This window comes from Bubalus kerabau, chromosome 3 (assembly GCF_029407905.1).
Source record: "Bubalus kerabau isolate K-KA32 ecotype Philippines breed swamp buffalo chromosome 3, PCC_UOA_SB_1v2, whole genome shotgun sequence".
NCBI lineage: Eukaryota > Metazoa > Chordata > Mammalia > Artiodactyla > Bovidae > Bubalus > Bubalus kerabau.
Window position 1 is genome coordinate 72760685 of NC_073626.1, and position 26064 is coordinate 72786748.

The following is a 26064-nucleotide window of genomic DNA, read 5'->3' on the forward strand; positions in this document are numbered from 1 at the left end:
TCAGGACTACAATCACAAGATACATATTTTTCCTTCTGTTTTATGAGCCTTGTTTGGGACTACTGACTAAAACTAAGTGATGGGCATTTTTAGTTTAAAGACTGACCAAGGTTGCTATTTTATTTTTGGCCACTCCACGAACTAGGTGGAATCCAGTTCCCCAATCAGGGATGGAACCTGTGCCCCTTGCAGCGGAAGTGTCGAGTCTTAACCACTGGACCACCAGGGAAGTCCCTAGGATTGCTATTATAGACTATCATTAGTGGTTAGATCTCTAATGGCATTGATGATGCTAATAATGATGAAAAACTTGGGTTGCTGAAAGGATGACAAGAAATCCAAGCCTTCATTCTTCACCTCTCCTCTAGCTCTCTTTCTCAGAAAAGCCATCCTTCTTTCCCCCAAAGCTCAGGCTTCCACCTGAGCTGGTGAGTCCATCCTGCTCATTTCCTGTGAAACCTGTTCCATCAGGAACCACTGCTTTTGGTGGCCTGGTCATCTCTTCCTTCACTGATATGCACAGTTTTCTCTGACCTTAAAGACCAAACAACTTCTTTTCCTTAAGAAATTCTTTGACCTGACCCCATGGTCTTGCATTGCCTTTCACCTTACCTTTCTTTTACTTCCTACCTTTTAAAATAAATGGAGCACATGACTGCTTTTATTTTCCTAGCACCTAGGTGCACTTGGCAGACCAGCATCCACCTTCACATTCTGCTAGCATTGTACTTTCAAAGGTCAGCAGAGACTTTCTTGTCCCCAGATTCAACGTCTTTTACTCATTCCTGGTATTTTCTAGCTTCTTTGAGACATCCGCAGGTTTACTGACTTCTTATTGTCAGTGTCTACTCTCTTTTTTTCCCCAGCATGAACCTGCCTTCCTCTCTCCTTTTCTGGATCTCTTATAGTTTTCTCTTCTCCTTGCTTCTATGTATGAGTTCCAGTTCTTCTTTCTCTGCTCACTCTCCTGGACTCAACTCTACATTAATTCTATAGAGGCATAGAGAAGACCCCAAAACTCTTCATTCTAACCCTCCCTCACATTCTAGACAAGTCTCCAACTCCCATCTCAAAAGGCTGTAGTGGCCTCATCACCTTCAAAGCAGCCTCTAACCTTGGTTCGTGTTTCAAGGTTCTCCCTCCATAATCTGCCCCCAACCATTTTGCATTCTTACCTCTCACTTCTCTCCTATGTGATTTGTACTTCAGCTAGACTGGTCTAATGTTACCCTTTGTGTTTTGTTTTTCAGAAAAAAATTAGTCTTTTTTTATTAGTCAACTGCATGTTACCCTTTGAAAACAGCTTATGCAGTGCCCCTTGCTTTCCAGTGTATCACTCTTCCTCCACTTCCCCATCTGGCTGAACCATTTCCTGCCACCTTTTCTAGGAAGCCTATGTCACTCCGTTCGGATCTTACTGTGCTTGTCATGGCGTCAGTGAGAGTTAGCTTCAATTATAAGGGACAGGAAACCCCAAATCACATTAGCTTACTTCTTTGTCATGTCAAAGAAGTCTGGAGATAAGCAACCGGCAGTTGGTAGAGCAGCTCCATTGTCATCGGGGACCCAGACTTCTTTATCTCTCTGTGCGGCCACATTCAATACCTGGTTTCCACCCTAGCCCAAGGTAGCTGCCCATGTTCTAGGCACAATGTCCACCTTCCAGCTCTCAGAAAGAAGAAAGGAACGAAAAAGAAAGAAGCCAAAGGTAATGCAATTTATTTCTTAAGACCATTTTCTGGAAACTTCACGTAACGATTCCACCTACATTTCATTGGCCATTCCTAGGTTAGGCTTTGTGTTGGGTAATTGCGTGCCATGCTAAAGTCTAGGAGTTCTATTACTAAGAAAGAAAGGCAAGAGAGAGATTGGAGTAGACACCTGACAATCTGGGCCACGGGTATTTGTCGTTGGTCCCTGGTGAATGGGTTATGACATGGCTGAGTGGGAAGAGTAGAGGCTTTGGGATGATACTGGTCGGGACTGAAGTCTCATTCTAGTTAAACCTGGTGTACTGAGCCCAAGCGTCTATGTTTTCTCCCTTCTGAAACACCACTTAAATGGCACCAGATAAATTTAAAAGCAAACGCGAATCTACAAGGAGAAAGGGAGAGGACACCAACAGTTGAGAAGAGGTGTCAGTATGTCTGTGGCAAATGAAGGCCCACTGATGAGGGTCAGGTGTTCTGGCAGAGTGGAGCGGAAAGCTGGACGACTGAGAAGTGAGCTGTAGGCCTCGCAGAGCCTCGCCTGGGGCTCAGAGACAAAAAGCACCATGAAAAATGAATGTGATGCTCACAGCTTAAGATGAGGAAATTACTAGAAAGTCAGTTTTCAGGACACTCAGAGCCCACGAAGTTCTCCACCAATGTAGCCAGAACTCCCTCTCTTCTGTCCCTGGAGAAGGCCAGAAGTTTATCCTCTGGAGAGATGAAAGAAAGTGCTCTGGACTGAGAAAAGCTCAGGGTGGGAATGGGACTTACGCAGAAATCAGAAGAGGGGATGAAGTAAAATGGATTGAAAACTCAAGCCCACAGCCCAGTCAGCCAGAGGCCAGAATCCATAAGCCACATACCCAGGTTCCTCAGATTCAGCAAATGGAAGTATAAGAAGTTAAATTTGAATTTCAGATAAACGCTGAATAATGCACATGCACTGTGTGTGGGGGACATGCACATACAGCTCCAGCTTAGCCTTTTAATGTCATTCTATTACACAGAGACACCAAGGACCACAGAGCATTTTAGGAAAACCTCCCATACGAAATAGGGCACAGTTCCGAGGTGGCACAGTGGTAAAGAACTGGCCTGCCAATGTAGGAGGCGTGGGTTCGATCCCTGGGTTGGGAAGAGCCCCTGAAGGAGAAAATGGCAACCCATTCCAGTATTCTTGCCTGGAAAATTCCATGGACAGAGGAGCCTGGCAGGCTACAGTTCATGGGGTCACAAAGAATTGGACATGACTTAGCAACTGAGCACACATGTACACCCATATGAAAAGCAGAGGCCAAAACAGAAAATAAACAGAATTCAGAGAAAACAGGGAGGAGAAGAAAACAAAAACTCCAAACTATTGTTAATATCCTTAGAGAGCTAAAACATTGTCTCCATGAAATAAGAACAGGATGCTTTAAAAAAATAATAGGAGCAACTGTAGAAGAAGAAAGAGAGAAAGAGCTTTTGGAAATTAAAAGCATGAAGGCCAAATTAAGAATCACGCGAAAGCATTGAGAAACCCAGTCAAAGGACAGTAAAGCAGAAAAATGAAAAACACTGCTTTGTTTCATTATGTGCTTTCTAGTGTTGTTTCATTTGTTAATTATGTGTATGTATTACTGTTATAAATATACATTTTAATTAATTTAAAAAATAATTTTAAAAGTCAAATCCCAGCTCTGCCACTAGATAGCTGTGTGTCATCAAATTACTTACCTCCCTGATCCTGTTTTCTTTATGTGTAAAATGGAGATGATAGTACCTGCTTTATCTGTCTTGTAAATGTCTTGTATGTCTCATAAATGGTGGCATCTACAACCTCATTTGCTTTATAGACTATTTATTTTGCATGTTTTGGGGTCTTCATTTTGACTTAAGTATCATAATGTTCCTTTTTTTTTTTTTCTGAATTAATACTCCTGTATTGATTGCTTATGGAAACCTGTATATCTTTAATATTTTTATTTCCCATGTCTGACACTTGCAGGATTTTACATTATTTTTCTCAAAGGAGAAGCATTTTGCCAAGCCAAGTTTCCAAGTAACTTCTAAGGGAGAAAAAATGTCAACAGGAGGAGTCCATTCATCAAGGCCTGTTAGGGATGTGACGAATCACTGAGGGATGCAGTCAGGGAAGTTGGTGGCACTTGTTTGCTCATTACTCTGCTCTTATCTTAATGCTACAGCCCCTGCTAATGTTTGCTGACTCCAAAGAAGCTGGCTTGTTCTCTTTCTGTGAGTGTTATTGTGTTTTGAGGCTCTGAATACCTGCTCATTCTCTAATCTAGACCTTCAGGAGGCTGATTCACTTGCCTGTCTAAAGTTGCATTAAAGTATTGCCATATTTTTAGGCAAGACAACTCCTCGGGTTAATGAAGGGGAAAGTAGTTACTACAAACTGTCTCCCAGTTACTTTTATTTCACAGAGCTACAGTTGTGGAATTGAAAGGACTGTTAGCAATGATGTCATCCAACTTATCTCCTCTATTTCGTAGATCAGGTACTAAGTTTGTAGGTTAAATAGTGTAGCTTGGCTCACATAAGTAACTTGTGGATAAGTTGGAACCTCTACCTCTGGTTTCGGGGCTTTTCCACAAACTGTATTCTTTCTCTAAAGGAAGAATCAAGTACTTGTCATTTAAGTTGGGGATGCATTATACGTGGAAATATTGACCTTCCCAGGTGTACGTGAACCAGTCTAATATGAAAACCAGCATGAGTTCCCTCCTCTCTCCCAAAGCAGAGCCAGAGACAAGAGCTTGCATGCACATAGTCTAGTTTTGGAGGTAACATCAGAAATGAGAGTCAGGGACCAAGACAGTGAAATGGGGAAGGAGGGAAGCTCTTGTAAAGACACGTCCACTTGTTGGCCACCCCTGTGGTCAGTTGAGCTTGATCCTGCAGAGACTATCTGAAAAATCTTATATAAGCTGCACCTCAGAATTGCCATCAGCCTCCAGCCTCCATCCTATTCCATGGATGTTAAAACTTCCATGCGTTTCCAGGACGCGCATCCCCCAGGGCTGGGGATTCCTACAGCCATTGCCCATCCCACACGTGGAGTCAAAGCCGCGCCAGGGCAGAAAGGGAGGTGCAGGGCAGCGAGACAGGAGCCACGGTGCTGGCTGGAGCAGAAATGGTGGAAGAAAGGTGGGCCGTGGGATGGCCTTGTACACTTTCTAGAAGTTTGGATTATGCTTGGTTCTTCTGTCCTGGCTGCTGCTAAGTCGCTTCAGTCGTGTCTGACTCTGTGCGACCCCATAGACGGCAGCCCACCAGGCTCCCCCATCCCTGGGATTCTCCAGGCAAGAACACTGGAGTGGGGTGCCATTTCCTTCTCCAATGCATGAAAGTGAAAAGGGAAAGTGAAGTCGCTCAGTTGTGTCCGACTCTGTGCGACCCCATGGTCTGTCCTGGCTACTTAACTCAAAAGCCTTGAAACAGTTGAGGACAACCAGAAAGGAAGTTCACTGCTTTCCTTCCCTAAGAAGGGGCAAGTCACTGTAGAAGGGGGTCTAGGTGGGCAGGGAGAAGATCCAGGCCTTTGGGTGCAGGGGCTTAGGGTTATGACTCATTCCTAGTGGCAGGATATCCTGCCATGTGCCAATAGGGAACAATGTAAAATTCCTGGAAATACAGAATTCCTTTAAAAACAACCACAAAACCTTGTAAAGTCAATTTCTAATGGCTTTGGATATGCTCAAGACTCTATACTACAAATGATGGGTGAAAGCAGAATTCACAAGTTTAAAACAAACAAACAAAAATCAAAAAAAACTCAGTGTGAATTTCTAGGCTTCACACCCTTAAGTCTGGGGGTTAATTCTTCAGTCTGATTTTCCAACTCACTGAAAACATTTTCCAGTTACTGCTGAGTGGTTTTCTGAAATTGATTTCTGTGCCTATTTCTGAGTCCCTGCAGTGAATACAGCTTTCATAATTAAATAGTAATTTCAGCATCTCAAGCAGGAATTAGGTATCCCCTTTTGGTAACCAGCCATATAGCTTTGAGAGAGTCACTCACTTAATCTCTCTTTCCCTTAGTTTCCTTGTCAGCAACAGAGAGACAGGTACTTCACCCATACCGATCTCCTAGAGTCCTGGTGGTGGCCAAAGGAGATTGTCTGTATGAAAGATGATGAAACTTTAAGTAATCTAAATAATTTAAATTTGGTAACATTGACAATTTTAAGTACCTTATAAAGAAAACAATCATTCAACCAGAAAGGTTAATGAAATTTGGACCATAAGAGATAGTCCTTGTTGGTGCAGACAGAGAGAGATCCAAAATTACAAGCATTAAAACTTCAAGATGTCACAGTGGTCCTGGACTGACTGTCTGCCTGTAAGTTAACAAAGAGGACCTCGCATCTTCCACAATTAGTGGAAACAATACCTAAAATTCCTCGAGTGCTCACTTGGGAGTTTGATATACACATTATTCTGTTTAGCACTTAAAGGGATTCTGTCAGAGCAGGTACTATTACTGACCGCATCATACACATGAGGAAACTAAGGTTGGGAGAAAGTCAGTGTTTTGCTCACCATGTTGAGTGGTAAAGCTGAGATTGGAACCAAGAATTTGGACTCCAAAATGTCTTTAGCTACTCTGCCGTTCTCTCTGCAGTTCTGTAACTGTTAGTTTAAGAGAGCCAGAGGGGAAACTGAGGCCACTCCTGAGAACACTTGGGCACCAAAGGCAGCAGTGGCCCCAGTTCCAAACACAGTAGCTATCACGCAGGTGCGACTCAGCCGGCTGTAGATGCCACCAGCCGGTTGGGATGGGCTGAGACCCCAGGTGAGAGTTGCTCAGGAGACTCACCCATGGGGCTGAGCCTGCAAGCAGAGGCTCCTTGTCTATCGCTGAGCTAAACTGGGACATAATAGAGATTGGTCCTTCTTTAGCTTGAATACCGTCATGGAAGGTGTTCCTCTAGAGTAGCAGGAGCAGGGTAGCATTCATCTCAGGAGGGTGTGACCACAGAATACTGTGTCCCTCATCTCAGGTGCCTGCTGCTCCTGCCCTGCACTGTTCTAGGACTGCAGTATCTTCTTGCATCACCTTTAGAATGGGAGCTCTGTGAATGCAGACATCTTCCTCTGTAGCTCACTCTTGGAGCCCCCACACCTGACCCCCTGCCTGACATAATAAATTTTCAAAATTTTAACTCTCTGATATTGAATTGTCATATAAACCTGCAAGGTAGATATTGTTTCCCCATCTTCTAGATAAGGATACCTGGGCTTAGAGAGGGTACGTGACTTGCCCAAAGTCATCAAGGTTTCTGTGCTCATATCTCCACGCCACATTGCCTCAGATCACTATTTAAATAGAGAATTATCCAAGAATTCAGATTTTATATACCCATTTGGGTGTTTAATGCTTTTCCGGTTGGCTTTCTAAATTAATCAGACTAATCTTCAAGTTGAAAAATTTTCACTTCCCTTTGTGCTCTGCAAACATTCATCAACAATTACAGAAAACGCCCAGTCTAATGGTTTCTTTGTCTCTGTCTTTCCAAAAGGATGCAGAAAGGACCATTTCTCAAAGCATCTGATGATGACAACAGAATGTACCAAAATTAGCTTAGATTGTTGGGAGTTATAGTTTGACCATCTTTCTAAAAAATTAGACTAATATCTAGAACAATTTATTTTATAAAACACAATAAGAACCCAACAAATATTTCTACTGCTATGCAGATGGGAGTATTCATTCATTCATCATTCAGTGAATGTTAAAGGTCCGCTATGTTCAATGTTTTCAACCTCCACAGTTGCCTGCACTCAACTAGTCCCTTATTGGAAAGGAAGAGGATAAATGAATGCATAGTGAGGTGTAATGAGTACAGAGCTTGACCCGTTGTTCCTTCCCAAACATTCTTATATTTTAACAGAGCTGATTAATTAACCCACAGAAATTACTCTAATGGTAGAACTACAGACACAGTGACAAGTTAATGGAAGAAATATTTTGGTACTTTCTGATGAACATCAAAGCATTTTATATCTATTCATCCTCATGAGTGAGTGAAAATTGCTCAGTCTTATCTGACTCTTTGCAACCTCATGGACTATACAGTACATGGAATTCTCCAGGCCAGAATACTGGAGTGGGTAGCCATTCCCTTCTCCAGGATTCACCCTCATATCTCCATCCATATGATATTGCAACTGAATAAAACATGAGAGATTTATCCAGTAGCACTTACTGACGCCTTCTTTGTGCCAGACACTGTCCTAGTTGCTGGGGATGCACACAGAGAGAAGATATCATTCTTACCTTCAAGGACTCAGCCCAGTGTGAGAGTGAGAAAAACAGTAATAACCCACCTTGGGGATAGCTACATGTGTGCATGCTCAGTTGCCTGGCCATGCCCAACTCTTTGTGACCCTGGGGACTATAGTCCACCAGGCTCCTCTGTCCATGGGGTTTCTCAGGCAAGAATACTGGAGTGGGTTGCCATTTCCTACTCCAGGGGATCTTCCCAACCCAGGGATCAAACCCACATCTCTTGTGTTTCCTGCACTGAGAGGCGGTTTCTTTACCACTGCACTGCCTGGGAAGCCCATGAAGAGTGGTAGGGGCCACGTAAATGCAGGGGCGATGAGGGCACGCCCCATCCAGCAACCCCTTGAAACTCTTCTTGGCCTGGAGATTATAGATCAACTGAACTCACGTGTAGGGTCCTGTATTGTCTTAATTTTCTGCCATTATCAATACTGAGAGTTGTTCTGCTCTTTCCATTTCTTGCATTTGCCAGTTTTATTTGTGCTGTCAACAACAGCACGGCCTTTAACAGATAATTTTATTCAGGTATTAATGCTTAGCTGGTGCTTGTGTTATCGGTGCTAGTCTAACACAGGGACACAATTCACTTTCAAAGTGAAACATATAACTTTTTTTTCCTTTAGTCATAATTACTGGAATTAACATCTGCCTACTAATTTATTATTCCTCTGTGGTGCTTTTGGAGAAGGCAATGGCACCCCACTCCAGTACTCTTGCCTGGAAAATCATGCCCAAAGTCCAGAAATCTCTCCAGAATCTGCCTTTAGGAATCAATTGCAGAAGTACGGTTTGCCTGTTGAATGAGCTGTAAGAACACGGAGAGAAGAGAATCCTACTCCCCTGTACCCATCTCACCCTGTCCCCTGCCACCCCGTCTGATAATTCTGGAGTTGAAATTGCCACCTTGACAGTAAAAATCTTCCTAACATTCAAAGACTTTTAGTAGACTCAGAACAGTTAGATAAACAGATAAAGAATATATGTACATACTTATATAGAGAGTTATATAACATTACAAAAAATATTCCCAATTAAAACATACACAGGGTTGGTGATTTCTCACTTTACAAACCAAAGGTGCCTTGCAGATAAATGAGAAACAAGAAAGACTTTCAATGTAGTGATGGGTGACTGGTAACCAATCTTTAGAATTATTTCTGAGGGTAATTTTAGCAGTTCTGTTCAAATGATGCTTTTTTAAAGACTGCTATTTTTCTGAGTGGAACATATGTCAGGAGAGCAGGATAAAAGCCTAATAAAAACATATCTGATTATAAATGAGATTTTCCAGTAAGTTGCTTTTCACTAGCCGAGGTATTTGCCATTGTCCTTGAAAACCAAGGTTGCCAATGATCTTCTTGAAAAGTTAATGATATAGTTCCTCATGACAGAGGCGTCTGGATCCAGGGAGTGTTATAACTTTGTGGATTTTCAAATGTTCATTTTAGCAGTCCCATGGTTTTAAAAGTGCTCCTAACAGTTTCATCCATGTTGATTTTGACTCCGTATACTCTATCTACACATATAGATGCTAAAAGGAGCAGCTGTGTGGGCCAGTTCCTTTCTCAAAAGTACAGTGAATTTCACATTGTTGCTTTGTAATGATTATCACTAAGGAGGAGGTCAGAAATACCACCAAAGCTGAGGACCACAACTCTGGTCTGGGCCGTGCACAGCTCTTGGGAGCATCTCCTTGTTGATGGACACCTCTGCCTGGTGCTCGCCGGGGCTCAGGAGCATCTCCTTGTTGATGGACACCTCTGCCTGGTGCTCGCCGTGGCTCAGGAGCATCTCCTTGTTGATGGACACCTCGGCCTGGTGCTCGCTGTGGCTCAGGAGCATCTCCTTGTTGATGGACACCTCTGCCTGGTACTCGCCGTGGCTCAGGAGCATCTCCTTGTTGACGGACACCTCTGCCTGGTGCTCGCCGTGGCTCAGGAGCATCTCCTTGTTGATGGACACCTCTGCCTGGTGCTCACCGTGGCTCAGTACAGCAGCCTGCGATGCTGTCACATATCTGTCCAGACGCTCACAGCGGGCAAGGCTGTTCTGCCCCCAAGGCTCATGCTACACACAGTTTATAAAGATTATCACACAGGCCACAGCTGGGAAGCTGGGGGCCAGGAATCTACCTAGATTTATTCATAACTGCCCTGGGATCCTGGGGAAATGACTTCACCTTCCTTCACCTTGAGTTTTCTGACCTATAAATCAGAGAATTACAGCAGCCTTTTTCAAAGGTTACATATGCCCCTAACAATCTATGGTTATAAACAAAACTCAAATTAAACATAGGAATCATTCTATGACCCAGCAATTTTGCTATACATTAGTGTATGAAGTGAAGTGAAAGTGTTAGTCATTCAGTCATGTCTGACTGTCTGCAACCCCATGGGGTAGCCTGCCAGGCTCATCTGTCCATGGAATTCTCCAGGCAAGAATATTAGACTGGGTTGCCATTTCTTTCTCCAGGGGATCTTCCCAACCGAGGGATCAAACCCAGGTCCCCTGCACTGCAGGCAGATTCTTTACTATCTGAGCCACCAGGGAAAGCCCTTTGCTGCTTGGGGCAACTGTTATTCCAAAAGCTTGTGTTGTATCCGAGCTCTGCCACTCACCAGCTGGGGCTAGTACACCCAATGCTTCTGAGCTTAATAACAGTAGCTAATCCTTACTGAAGAGCTACTGTGTGTCAGGCACTCTGCTAAGTGTTTTACATAAATCCTCCCACCAACCCTAACCTACCCAAAGTCAGTCATGTGCTTAATAAATGAAGTCTGCCTGGAACAGTAAGGACCCAGGTGGTGATGGGGACTCCAGACAAGAAACAGGGGAGCCAGTAGTACTCAGCGTCTTGTTCTTTGTCCCCCAAACTACAATGAGTCAGCACTAAGTGTCCAAGATCCTACTCTGACTTCCACCATAAATGCCATGGTGGTATTTTCCAAAGTGTGTTCTTTAAAACATCAGTGCTATGGGAGTCTATGGTCAAGTCGAGTAGGCTTTTCTATTACTCCTACTACTACTAAGTCACTTCAGTCGTGTCCGACTCTGTGCGACCCCATAGACGGCAGCCCACTAGGCTCCCCCATCCCTGGGATTCTCCAGGCCAGAACACTGGAGTGGGTTGCCATTTCCTTCTCCAGTGCATGAAAGTGAAAAGTGAAAGTGAAGTCGCTCAGTCGTGTCTGACTCTTAGTGACCCCATGGACTGCAGCCCACCAGGCTCCTCCATCCATGGGATTTTCCAGGCAAGAGTACTGGAGTGGGGTGCCATTGCCTTCTTCAGGCTTTTCTATCTCAGTGCTTTGTGAGCCTTCAAAAGGCTAATGTGGGTGGTGGATCTTCAAGGATCACAGGAAGCATTTCTCAAACCCACTTGGCCAGAGCACCCCCTTTACATGCAGCACCTCCTAAGACTAGCATTTTGTGGGGTGCACACTGGGAAGCAGTATGTCAGGATCCTTTAAAGAGCCTCTCATTAGGAAGTGCCAAAAATGTGAGACCTTGGGAAATGATTCTTAAAGAACCAAAATGGTGATGTCTTTTTTTCCTTTCTCATTATAAAAATGAAACATCATAAAACTAGATTAAACAAAAGTTTTGAAAATAAGAATGGCATCCTATTTTCACAACTTGAGAAGGTTCCCTTCTTTTCTTTTCCATATCCACACATATCTACATGCATTTCCACATGCTTGTTTATCCACACTGAAAATGTGCTGATTCTAATAAACACAGATTGCATGTCATCTCACTTAATCCTCACAATAACTCTGAGTCACCAAATAGGACCTTCAAGTTAGAGATTAGGAAATTGAGGTTCAGAGGGTTTAAGTGACTTTCCAAAGTTGCACAGAAAGGAAGTGACTGAGCTATGGTTTAAACACAGTTATTTCTGACTCCATAGCTGATGTGTTAAGGCCCTGAAATGATGAAATGGTTACTTTTTAACCTCTACAAAAGTATTTGTCCTGAATTTACTACCAGGGAGTTTATATTATCTTGGATGATCATACAGCTCAGTTCTATGTTGAATGATAAAAGAACATTCTGGAACTGTTCCCGCTTTTTATGTGTCCTTGCCTCCCTTCTCTGACTTTTTCAGTAAGAGTCACAGGGCTTCACAGCAGGTAATCCCAAACGCGGGACCACACTGATTTCTGTTTTACGGCTTGATAATCTCTTCTGTTGTAAATACATTTGGAAATGATTGTGGCTTTTTGTCAAAGCCTCAACATTTTTTAAAAAGAGGTTTATTTTGATAGCATTTTAGCCTCATGATTTCAAATATTAAATTACTTGGTTGAGGTGGTCATATTTTCCCATAAATGTGTTTATATCACCACACAGACTGAGAATTTTCATTTGATTTCATGCAGAAGGAGAACGGAATTCTTCGAACTTGTCAGTAAAGGAGAATATGATTGGAACATCAAAAACCATCGTGATATATTTCGGTAAGAAAAAGCTCTTGTTTGTGTGTTTATTCAGTATTTGAAGATTTACCGATGCCTTTTTGACAATGCTAAGAGTGCACAAGTGATGTTTAAAGGACCAAATCTTAGCTTACATTCAAAACATTCAGAAACTAGTTGAATAATTAGAGAAAAGATAGAGAATATGTCTTTTCATCTTCTGAATTATTTTATATTGCCTCCTCTCCATACATTTGCCTTCAAAATTAGAAGATGTTTGAACTGGTCGTGTTTCAGCAGGCATGCAAAGTGCATTGGAGATGGGATTTTTGGACCTTGGAAAACAGTTTCACAAAACAAAGGAAAGTGGAGAGTTAAGTTTGGGTTGTTTTGTTTTTAGAGACAGCAGGCATGTTAGATGGAAAACCAATCAAAAGATTTTTGTGTTTGGAATAAGGAATCTGTTCTAGACTTTTCAATGGGACTTCTTTTCAGTAGTTTAGGAAAGACAGCAGCAAACTCTCATTTTTCCTCGGCACGTTTTAACCACTTTTCCCCACTGCAGCCACTCCAGCTGGGTAGGCACTGTTCCTTTTTCCCTCTGCCCTGTCCTTCCACTGTCCTCAGCTCACCCATCCGCAGACTTAGTGCCTTAGTCCTGTTCCACAGCTGTTTAGTATTCCTGGGAAAGCTTGTGAGGCCAGGATTCTGGGTTCAGTGCATCTGCCCCACAGCTGGGCAACCACTGAAAACACCCCGGGGATCCTAGCCCAGCCCCCAGCTTCTGTCCCCGTCTCAGAACGCAGAGCCTGCCTGCCCCTTGCCTCCACAGCTGACCCTCTGCTCACTGTCTCACCAAAGGGCCCTCTACCTGCCCTCCTCTGCATTCATACTTCGCTCTGTTATCATTCCAGATGACATTCTTGTTGTCCTTCCCGAGGTGGTATCGGGGGCCTCCTCTTGTCAACACCTCCATCTCAGCTTCCTGTTCTAGGTTCCTATTCCGGCCCTCCTCCCCCACTCCCCACCCCTGACCTCTGACCTTTCTGTGACAATCTTACTCCTTTTGGCATTTTCAAAATCTGGCTTTTAGTTTTTTCCCCAGCATGACCTTTCTAGGCTAAAAACCACGCTTCCATCTCCTCAGTTAAAAAAAAAAACGTCATCCCTAAAGTCTGCCTTCTTCTTAAGGTCCAATCATAGGTTTCTCCTCTCCTTCAATCCCACAGCTCAGCCACACTCCTCTAACTTCGTACAAGGCAGTTTCTTTCTTTTTAGATCACTCAATTCTACAAGTAATGATAGGAATACATTTTTCTGTAACAGATCAGAACATGATGGATAAAGCCCCAGTTCCTGGGTTATTACTCCCAGTTCCCATGCTGTGCACAGCTTTGCTCTGTTTTTAATTCCTTGTTCATTTTCAGACTATTGTCAGAGCATTTCCATACCTGTGTACCCATGGGAAACATGCTATTTAGTGTCCATCTGTTTGTTTAACATACTTTATATATTTACATATCAATCTGAGCTAGCTTGTTCCCTCAACTGTATGCCTTGAAATTCTTTCCATGTCCATACCAGCATCATCTTTGATTGCTGCATAGCATTCCAAAGTGTATCTAGTATTTACAGTAAATTCCTCGACTGAGGAATTTAGTTGCTAAAATGTGATTTCTGCACTTTTTGAAAGTCACCAGGCACCTCCCAGGGATCATATCCAACGAGCTTTGTTCTCTCCAGCTTCCTAGATCTCTTCACAGTCTGAATTGTGTTGGCCTTGCCTTTCTTAAAACTCTCTCCTGCCTTGGCTTCTGCAAAGCCCATGCTCTTCTGAATATTCAGCTATCTTCTGACTCTTTTTTCTCCTATTTGTCTTTCTCTAACCCTTCCTTCTCCCTGTGTGTGTTAGTCACTCAGTATGTCTGACTCTTTGTGACCCTGTGGACTGTAGCCCTCCAGGCTGCTCTGTCCTTGGGATTTCCCAGGCAAGAGTACTGGAGTGGGTTGCCATTTCCTTCTCCAGGGGATCTTCCTGATCTCCTGCATTGCAGGCAGATACTTTACTGTTTGAACCACAGGGAAGCCCTCCTCCTCCTTACTACCCCCTAAATATAATCTCCCCTCAAGGAATTCTTTTGTTCCTCAGCATCCTCACAAATTGTCCTACCAGAACCGCTGGGGTCTGGCCTCTCTCCAGAGCACAGCTCCTAAAATGCCAGCGCTTACTGTGTGTTTCCACATGAGTGTTTTCCCACAGAGGTTTTCAAACTTTTCTGCAGGGAACCCTATAGGTAAGAAAAATCTTATTTGGAGGCAGAGTACATAAAGCAGAGATGAAGTCTGCAGGAACTCTCCTTTCCCTGCAGCTCTGCACCTCCCACCCCATTTCACAGCTGGACTCTGACCATGTGCATGTGAAGGAGGGAGTGGTCTGGGAAACACCATCCCAGAGAATTTTAAAATAGTAATAAAACCAACTAAAAGTTAGCCTGCTTTTTATCATCACCATGTGCCTGCAATCTAAACAAAGTCAACGATGAGACACGCATCCCAGAGAAAATTCTTTTTTTGGTATAAATTCTAAACAATTGCTGAGGTTACTGTTGAGGATCAAAATAATTGCTCTGAAAGCTTCAAATTAACACAGTATTACTCATCCTTTCATTGTGTATGGATTGTACACATGTAATTTAATTCCCCAAACACCCAGTTTTCCTGTCAGCCCTAACACAGGTGGGCTCGGGATGCACTTTCAAGAGTAAGTTCCTTAGGGTGCAGAACCTTTTGGCCTCACTCCACATGCAATGCTCCAACCTCTGGGGATGTCACCTTTCTGCTTTCAAGCAGTATATTCAGAATAAACAATGGTAGCGCGGTGGTGGTAAAGCTAAACAGAACTGAAGTTACCTCCGTACTGTCATCTTATGTTGGCCTTTTGGGATCTGTATTTGTGCGTAAAATTTAAAGCAGTGAGACAGACTGTCGACTGCACGGTGTCATCTTTTTGTTTGGTAAGCATAAAATGCAGTTCATACATGTGATCTTTTACTGAATTGAAAAAATCTTTTAAATTAAAATGTATTCCTTTTTTTAAAAAATTACTGTATAGTAATTTTTAAATTTACTGTATTTACAATGTTGCTGCGATTTACAATGTTGTGTTAGTTTCAGGTATAACAGCAAAGTGAATCAGTGTTATATATATATATATACACACACACACACATATACATATATGCACTCTTTTTTAGATTCTTTTCTCATATACATCATGACAGAGTATTGAGTCGATTACCTATGCTATACAGTAGGTCCATATTAGTTATCTGTTTTATATATAGTACTGTGTATATGTCAATCCCAGTCTCCCAATTTATCCCCCCAAATATTTCTCTTTTTAGTTGCAAATGCTTTTAAAACTAGAGAACAAATCAAGAAAGTTATGATTATCTCAAGATAATTATTGAGGTAATTTTGGCAACTAGAGGAGAGTCATGGTAGCAGTGAGCCACTGGGAGTCTCAGACACTCTAGGGTCACATGGCCTCTTCTGACCCCATGGCGGACATTCCTGACCTTCATTCCTGCAGTTGCACTAAGCAGATTGCGCCATCTAACTGTAAATCAGATTAGAGTTATGCAGACGTCAAGACACCAACAGTTGCTGCAAGCTCCCTCCCTCCTCTCTTATTCCAGAGATGGCCTTTTAAGTACAGAGACTAACTCTAAAAAATAAGATAAAACTGCCCATTCGCCTCCTTCCATTCTTCCCTTGTAAGTGCTCACGCTTATCCTTGCCTTTCCATCCCCGCATTTCTTGGTTTTATGCCCTTTTTAGTTACACTTTCTACCAGTCTCCCTGCTTCTGCTCTCTCCTTCTTTAAACTATTCCCACATCTATTAATATCTCTTAATTAATAAGAGGTATTAAAGTCCTCTCCTTGAAGCTTTGGCCAGGTGCCTCTTTAATTGAGCCCCGGACCTTACTTGACTGCCTACAGCAATTGGATAAAGGTTTTCGACATCTGCCATCCTCCTCCCAAGCCTTTATTCTGTCTCCTTTCTCCATACAGACTTTCTGGCCCCACTGTATTCACTGAAAGTAGAGATGTTCTGTCAGACTGTTCGGATCCCAGCACTAGTTTTGATACCCGCTAGTGATGTGACTGAGTGATGTGATCCGAGTGATGTAAGCTCAGGCAAGGTACCTAACCACCTCCCCCCACTCCTCCCCATCCAGGAAGGCAAAACATTCTCTGCTTTGTAAAATGGAGATAATAATGGTATCTCTACCTCATATAGAGATGATATAAATCACTCTTTAATGCCTGTTCAATGAGTGTGTGCTAAGTCACTCAGTTGTGTCCAACTCTTTGCAACCTTATGGACTGAAGCCCACCAGGTTCCTTTGTCCATGGGATCCTCCAGGCAAGAATACTGGAGTGGTTGCCATGCCCTCCTCCAGGGGGTCTTCCTGACCCAGAGATTGAACCTGGGTCTCCTGCAGCTCCTGCACTGCAGATGGAGTCTTGACCACTGAACCAGTGGGGAAGCCCCATTCAGTAAATGGTAGCTATTAGGATTCTCATCATCGGAGCACCTTGCTGATACTCAAAAAATTTGATTGACTGATTAATGTTGACATGAATTTGAGAAGTAAGCTTCAAATTATTGAGTAGATGAGACTTAAGTAATGATCAACTATGGGACAAGTAGGCAAGCTCACAGAGATTTTATTTCCTGTCTGGGAGAGAGAATACAAAGTCCAACACATTACCTACAGTTTTGTCCCTTTCTGGTCCCAGCAGAGGGTCCTAAAATGGTCCTAAAATGAAAAGCACTGGAGTAGAACAAGAGGGGTGCGGCAGCTTTGTGATAAGCACGGAATCCTGAATCCTTTCCTTCCTTTGGGAAAGTTTCTTAATCCCTCCACACTTCCATTGACCTCTCTGGAAACTAGAAATAATAGCACTCTGTGATGAGGAGTCATTTACTTAGTGGTTAGTTAGTAGGTAGTTGGTACAGTGCTTAGTAGAGAGGCAGGCACATGGCGAGGACTGCGGAAGCGCTTGTCACAGAAGACCAAAGATGAAGAATAGGCTGATGTGTCTCTCTGCACAGGTCTTAGCTTGGGAGTGTTTGGAGTTAGATGCTGTCTGACTCCGAGAGCGCTGCTCCTAACTGGTGCTGCCTGAGTGCTCTTTGAAAGACCTATTGTTATCTGCCGGTCTGCCTTGCTCCCTGGAGTAGTTTCCTGGGGAAGTGACACAAACCTCTCACTACCGTCCAGGCATGCTCTGCCATCTGGGAAGCAGACGTGTTTCTAAGGCGTTCAAACCCAGCAGGGTATGAAATGTTAACACCTGACGTCAGGACAGCCCTCTGACCTTTAACAACACACCCCTTTCTTCCAAAAGGAGTGAGCCAAGATGTGGTTCCCCAGCCCAGATCCTTCACTACTTCTCATCACATGCAGCTAGCTTTAATACAAAGAGAGATTTGGGACAAAGAGTGTGCCTGGTTTTCTCCCTTCCCAACACACCCAGTTAGGAGCTCCAGAGCTGCAGCTTACGTTGTCAGAGCCTCTCTCTCTAGAATTCTCCAGGTGATGGTGTCTGTTTCTTTCTTTCTCCTTTTAACCCTTGTCTTGGTTTCTTGGAGACCCTTGTCTGCCGATTCTTTATTCTTCCTTAAAGGTAGTCTGTTTAGGGCTGAATTGTACACTGTTTTTCATGGTTTGCATGATAGCTTATGTTAATATTCTCACGTACATTTTAAGTTTTGAAACTGGGGTTCCCCGTGTTTTTTATATCCAGGGTTCAGTGTCTATTCTAGATAAACCAATACAAATCTGCCCCTCAAAGATCTGATTTGGATCTTGCCTGTATTTTCTTATGTGCTTAAATTAATAAAAGCTGTGGCTGAATATGTTTCTTCTTCGTAACGCTTGTAAAACAGGGTTGTAGCCAGGTAGTAAACTGGAGTGAAACCGTGAGTCTCTCCCTCGTAAATATTAGCTCTGTGGAGCCGATAAAAATGCCGGAGCCCCTAACAGGGCAGGCTGTTTGCCTTTTGCTGTGGGTTTTCTTCCGTCCCCATCCATCAGTGATATTTTGGTAAACAGGTTCACCAGCTATGGTAGTATTATATACTGATTCCCTTGCTGAGTGTTAAAAATAAAAAGCATCGTCCATTACAAATTATTTTCAGCAGAACTTGCTTGGTTCAGGTACGGAGAAAGCAGGGCTTGGCTTTCCTTGATCTACCGCAGACAAAACAAAAGGGCCGCCGAGAGGGAGTGTGAGCTTTGTCCTCCGAAGCAGTGTGGTTGCACGATGGAGATTTAAACATGGGACTATAAACAGTGCTTCCCTTGTGGAGGTAAAGAAGATGTGAGCTGGCCTCGGTCCCATTTTATTTATTTATGTATCTAGGACGGGTTTGTTTAGGAATGCAACAAAAGATTATTCAGGCTGTTTTGTTTGGTTCTGTTTTTCAGATCAATGTTAATGACAGCCTGTGACCTTGGAGCCGTGACCAAACCGTGGGAGATCTCGAGACAGGCGAGTGGTGATTAATGGCAGGGCTCAACCGAGGGGGGACTGGGGGGGACAGTATTCCCAGAGCCCTGTCTGCCAGGCACTGAAACCCGAGTCAATTTGCATCAGTATTAACGTGGTGTAAAAAATAGCAGGAGGCTGAGGGGCGACATAGTTTATTGCCCAGCCTTTCTTTATCATGCTTCCACTGAGAACTAATATTTCTGACTCTGTAAGATTTTTTTCTTTTAACACACTAAATCCAAATAACACTTTGGCCATTTCTTAAGGCAGGAGTTTCAAAAGTAGTGTTTTTGAATAAGTAACCATATTTTAGTACAAGGTCCAATTTTTCACATCTGGTTAAAAAAAAACAAGGAGGTAAAAAGGAAATTTGATTTTTTTTTTTTTAAAGCCTATTTAGAAATCAGAGGGCTCTTTGGCCAAAATATGAGGTATCTAATTTAATTTGTACCAAAAATTTAATGCATTTACTGGTTTCACTGATCAAAAGTGTTAGTTCTAGAGCAAGAATAGTTTTTAATCTCATAACTACCCAGCTTAAAATTTCATTAATTTAATAGCTCTTTCCGTTTTATGAGGCACCTCCTGGGTGGGCTGTGGGGTCTAAAGCAGTAACTTGTTAAGACTTGACATTTGAGGGGAAATAAGATACATTCACATAACAATAAAAACTAATATTTATTGACTGAATAACTGTTAAATGTCTGCTTTGTAAGTGTTACATCATTAAATCCTCTGAGGTGGGTATTGTTACTGTAGGGGCTGCATAACAGCAGCCCAAAGCCATCGGGTCCTAATCCCTGGAACCTGTAAGTGTTACCTTAGAAGGAAAAAGGGTCTTTGCAGATGTGATTATGTTAAGGACCATCACTATCATCATCTGGATTATTCAAGAAGGCCCTCAATTCAGTCACAAGTGTCCTTAGAAGAGAGAGGCACGGGGATGGCACATTCACAAGAGGAGAAGGCAAGAAAAAGACAAGGCGGAGACTGGAGTGATGTGGCCCCAGGAAGGAGGGTGCTGGCAGCCACAGACACTGGAAGAGGCAAAGGACAGATCCTCTCCTCGAGACTCTGGGGGACCCTGGCCCTGCCAACACCTTAATTTCTGCCCAGTGAACTGATATTGAACTCCTGCCCTCCAGAACTATGAGAGACGTCATTTCTGTTGCTTTAAACCACCATGTCTGCGGTAGTTTCTGGCAGCCCTAGGAAACTAATACAGTGATTATTCCTATTTCACCAATGGGAGAAATGAGGCTTAGAAAGGATACGTAGTCTGAGGTCATACAAGTGTAAGTTGCATAGCTAGGAATTCAAGTCCTAGCAGATTAAGTTCCAAAGTCTTTCCTTCTTAACAGTGTTTTATGCTTTCTTACATAGAAGGCACCCGTTAGCCTTTTTAAATGAGGCAAGTGTGTTGGCAGAATGGGCTGTGTTACCACTAAGCTCAAGATCTCAGTGGCTAAAACCAACAAATCTCCTGGAGGCATGTGCCCCCGGGGTTGGCTGGCGCCTCTGTCCTCACACTGGACTGGGGCCGAAGGAGCAGCCACTGTCTGGATCATTCCAGCAGGGGCCCTGGGTGGGTTTTTCACTGGAATTTAAAATGTCATTCCCCCAGCAATTCATTGGCCAGAACTTGTCACAAGACCCTGTCCAGACAGGAAATGCCATCCTTCCCAGTGCCCAGAAAGTAGAAAGCCAGGAAGAGTTGGTGGAAACATAACTCCCACAGTTTGCCCTTCTAATCACCAAAAATGTGGTTCACTCTCCTTCCTACGAGCAAAATATACTCATCCTCCCCTCCAAGGGAGATGACCCAAACAGCCCATCGGTCAAGGGATTAAGTTCAAAGTCCAGGATCTCTGGGTGATACGTGCACACCCCTACAGCACGTCTGGATGTAAACCAGAGGCTCACACACACCCAAAATGCAGCACATAGCACACACCCATGCCACAAAACTCTCATATGACACTCCCAACTCCATGCGGCGTCCTCTGCGAGGGCCCTGATTCTCAGGGAGATGCTCCCCAATTTGATATTTTCTATGGTTTTTAGATCCATCCTGGGAAATCATTCCTTTTTCACCGTCCTCCTTGGTGAGATTCAGAGGTCAAACTCTCTCAGCCTACTTCCCCTGTAAAGAAGGTCGAGTGCCCAGGGTTTAAGTTTTAGATAGTCACAGGCTTGTGAGGGGGATTTAGCACCAAAAGCCTCTTAAACATTTAGTCACCTTCTCAGGTCTTTGATCCCAGTCATTTCCATTTGCTAATAATCGTTTCCACAGTTAGATACTATACACACTTCTTAGATCTCCTGTATTTCTTTGCTTCCTTACATCCAGGAACAAGGAAATAAAGCACACGTACATCTTTGTTTCTTTCTTGACAGTTAATCCCTAGTATTTGGTGCCCAGTATTTGGCACCAGTGAGAAAACCATGTAGTCAAAAATTATTTCTCTGGGCCATTTTGTCTAATTGAAAGGATGTTGTGTGTGTCCCCTAATTCATTCAGAGTTTTTAACTGCGTGTCACTGGCCACACCTTCTATTTCATTCTTGTTGTGAGGCTAAGTAAGTCTTGAGATCTTTGTCATTCAAAATGTATCTCAATTTTTACTTTCACAGTTTGGGGTTAAGAAGCAGCTTCATATTCTATCCCTATAAGGCCCAGAATTTATGACTTTCTCTGTTCCCTTTCATTTCTGATTATACACCTGCCAACCCTTTTCTGAGCTCACTTCTTATAATACCGAGCAAAACAGTCAATAGCAGCCATCACGTGCTATTAACTTTCTTTTTCAATCTCTTCCCCTAAGGCTGTAAGTTCTAGATACAGTATTTGCTTTATTTCCATGAGAACTATACAAACTATTTTGCCACCAGGTAAGATGGATCATCATCCCTATAGCTTCTAACAACCATTTCCTCACTTTTTTATACCTGACTCTCAAGCCACATATTTTAGGGTTTTTTCCTTTCTTTCTTTTCCTTCCTTCCTTTCTGTTGAATAGCAGTACCTCGCTTCCATACCAATTTTTGTGTTAGTCAAGGCTAAGCTAGGCTTGACTGCAGTAACAAATATATTCTCAAATTCAGTTGCTGAACACAAATGAAAGTTTTTATCTTGCTCACATCACAGCTTGGTGCAGGTGGTGCTGTTTTCCTACAGACTCTCCTCCAATAAATAGACTCTCTTCCAACTGAGTCTTGGTTTTCACTTTAGCGTGACATGATTGAAGTGGTTCAGACAATTAAGAATCCACCAACAATGCCAATAAAGGTCCGTCTAGTCAAAGCTATGGTTTTTCTAGTAGTCATGTTTGGATGTGAGAGTTGAACTATAAAGAAAGCTGAGCAGTAAAGAATTGATGCTTTTGAACTGTGGTGTTGGAGAAGACTCTTGACAGTCCCTTGGACTGCAAGGAGATCCAACCAGTCTATCCTAAAGGAAATCAGTCCTGAATATTTATTGGAAGGACTGATGCTGAAGCTGAAACTCCAATACTTTGGCCACCTGATACAAAGAGCTGATTCATTGGAAAAGACCCTGATGCTGGGAAAGATTGAGGGCAGGAGGAGAAGGGGACGACAGAGGATGAGATGGTTGGATGGCATCACCGACTCGATGGACATGAGTTTGAGAAAGCCCCAGGAGTTGGTGATGGACAGGGAAGCCTGGCGTAATGCAGTCCACGGGGTCGCAAAGAGTCAGACATGACTGAGCAAATGAACTGAACTGAACTGACAATGCTGGAGACTGGATTCAATCCCCTTGTCAGGAAGAGCCCCTGGAGAAGAGAATGGCTACCCACTCCAGTATCCTTGCCTGGAGAATCCCATGAACAGAGGAACCTGGTGGGCTACAGTCCATGGGGTCGCAAAGAGTCAGAAACGACTGAGCAACTAAGCACGTGCACATGCTTGAAGTTAAAAAGCAGGTTATTGCAGAGAATTTGCTGGTCGCGTAGCTTATTTCTTCATCTGTGCCCACCTTTCCCTCCCTCATGTGGGATGGCCTCCTTTAAAATAAAGTGTGGGAATATACCGCAGAGAAGATGTAGGTGACTTTTCCAGGTACTATGGGGAGTGGCCTCTATGATAGGGGTGGAAGGTGGTGGAGAGTAGGAAAAAGTTAGGAGGACCGAGGATAATAGAGAAGATTAGAAAGGGGATGGATGAGGGATGCTGTGCCAGGGCCGTCAGGACCCCAGTGAAATGCATGTCACAGATAAAGGAGCAGCAGCCCAGCTGGGAGTCAGAAAGTGACAAAGTACTTGAAAGGAAAAAAGTTACTGCATTGAGATTGTAGAATGAAGAGGCCCAGTGGCCACTTGTAGGTGGTCTTCTTGGTCACTGATATAAATATTATTTTATTTTCAAGATTTGAACGTCTGCTCACTGATGCAGAAACTCATGAGGTCAGGGAAATAAAACATAAAACCCTGTTTTTCTAAATGTTTCCATCAGAAATCTTGTCACAACTCAAAAGATCTCACTTTTGTCTCCAAATTGAATGAGTTAAATATTTTCAAAAACTTACTCACTTCTAGTAGGATGTTAGGAAACAGTTGGACATAAACAATAGAAACTTCTTTTAAAAATAGAAATATATTTCCAATTTCCTGGATGCTGATTTTTTTTTTTAATTCCCGTTGAAAACATTTTTTCACTGGAGTCTCTTTCACTTTGCCTTCCTTGCACGTAGGACTCTGAGCATGTGGGTTTCCCCAGTCATCCCCCAAGGCCTGATTAGCATCTCAATTTCCTTCTTTAATAAAAAATTCAATCAGGAGCCACTTAATAGGCCTGCTTGGGTTTTTAAGTACAAATGAAACAGTGGTAGAAGTTGAGCTGTGAAAGAAGCTCAGGGGAGATACCCAAGACCACTTTAGAAAGCTCAATACAAGGATTTTGTTTTAATTTCTTTGCTTTCCTGGGACTACTGACCTCTTCAGGACTCCACCTCGGGGTGACCTGTTATATACACGTACATTCTTTAGTGCAAAAGATCCACCTCAGAGGAGTCCGAGGGAGAGTTCTGGAAACTGAATAGCAAGGCAAGGTCCTTAGAGGGCCATTTCTTCTCTAAAGGAAGGCCAGAGAGCAGCAGGAGAGGCTTGGAGTGCTAATGTGAAAGGCAGTGGCAGAGACTGGAGAGAAGTGAACCGGAATCCTAGGAAGATTCAGTCAGTTCCACCTAGTTTTATGCTATTGAATTTTTTAAATGTTTAAAATCTGTGCTGGCCATTTTATTTGTTAATAAATGACTTTATACTTGCCACTCTCGGATGTGTGTGTGTATTACATATTCTTTTTGTTTTATCAATGGCTACCATTTATGGTTGATAAAATCTTTTGAGAGATATATTTAGGTAAATGATCTTGATTCTCTGCTCTTGACCAAAATTAAGCCACTCTAACCTTTGCCAGACCTAAGAACCTCATCTTTATAAGAGCCTGGAATTAGCCTGGAAATCAGATCTTCTCGCCATCAAGCTGTCTGGAATTTGTTTTCTGTTCTTTCAACGTTTTGTAAATCCAGCTAGTTCATCTCAGAGATTTCCCAGATGTTCACCACGGTGTTGTTGAAAATATCCGGTCAGCCCTTAACTGTTGTATCAGTGTTCTTCCCAAAAACCTATTGATAGAAGCACAGGACTTGGGGGGGGAAAAATCTCTGTAAGCCTGTCCGTGATCAGTATCTTCTGATCATCCATGTGAATAGATGAAAAGTAGAAAAATATATGTTCTTACTTTGGAAATATCTGTGTGGTTTACAGTAGAACAGCCATTCCATTGTGCTTGTTAACAACTAGAACCCACCATAAATAAACAGTTATTTACTATGTGGATGGAGACAGCCTAAAACCGAATCACATTCTTCAAGTCATATCATAACATACTATAGGGCTTTCCTGGTGGTACAGTGGATAAGAATCTACCTGCCAGTGCAGGGGACATGGGTTGGATCCCTGGTTCGGGAAGATTCCACATGCTGCTGAGCAACTAAGCCTGTGCAACCACTGAAGACCTTTCACCTAGAGCCTGTGCTCCACAACAAGAGAAGCCCCTGCAGCTAGAAGTCCACACACTGCAATGAAGAGGAGCCCCTGCTCCCCACACCTAGCAGCCCACAAGCAGCAACCATGACCCAGTGCAGCCAAAAATAAATAAATAATTATTTTCCAAAAAAATACCAGAAAAGTCTGGTATGAGCAATGAATCTGGCATTAGTCCTGCCCCTTGACTGATTGCTACAGTGGGAAGCAAAGGGTGGGCCTGGGGTTAACCCTTCCAGAGTGCACACAAATACTGGTAGGGGGATGCGGTTAAAAAGTTTCTGTGATGGCAGACTGTAGCCAGGCTAAAATATGTGTGCAACAAAGTGAAAAAATCTGCACAGAAACAACCAAACGTTGGCTGAATTATTATTACAAATACAGTATGATAAACTGTTATAATGTCAATTATTATTAGGTTATTATTTGCTTCATTTTTCTGGATAAGAACATTCCCTCCCTTGAAGGTTACATATCCATGCCTCATCTGAATATGTAAGCTCTACTCTCAGAGATTGTCTGTTGGCATGTGTCTAAGGATTGCAACTGTACTTCAACTCTATTTCAATAAATAAAAATACAATGCACAAGATCTGAGTAAAAGGAAACCAGGTTCATTGATTAAATCCTGTCATACTTTCAAACACAAAAGGTTAATGAACTTCCTCATAAGCTTTTCAAATGATAGTCTGTCTTGAAGGCAACTGCCATAGACATAAGCCAGAAATAACTTCTACGTCTCATGATGAATTACATATGCCCATTAATTAAAATATTTTTGTGTTTCAGGTGGCTGAACTTGTAACCAGTGAGTTCTTTGAACAAGGTGATCGGGAGAGAGCAGAACTGAAACTCACCCCTTCAGTAAGATCGTCCTTTTCTTATGATGTATTTACCCTTTCGAATGACATTTCAAAATAACTTCAGATTGCACCTTGAAAGGCTGAGAATGAATTTAAGGAAGCACTCTTGAAAGTTTCAAACTTTAATTAAACTTAGATGCTAAA

At 42.8% G+C, this 26064-nt stretch overlaps 1 protein-coding gene across 1 annotated transcript in view; it reads left to right on the top strand.

Moving 5' to 3' along the window:
• PDE11A (phosphodiesterase 11A) overlaps window positions 1-26064 on the top strand; it is a 419647-nt gene that overhangs the window by 353993 nt on the left and 39590 nt on the right. The window contains exons 16-18 of the mRNA XM_055572117.1: window positions 12390-12467; window positions 18927-18990; window positions 25847-25921. Of these exons, the coding sequence (XP_055428092.1) occupies window positions 12390-12467; window positions 18927-18990; window positions 25847-25921 (217 nt within the window). The remainder of the gene's footprint in view (window positions 1-12389; window positions 12468-18926; window positions 18991-25846; window positions 25922-26064) is intronic.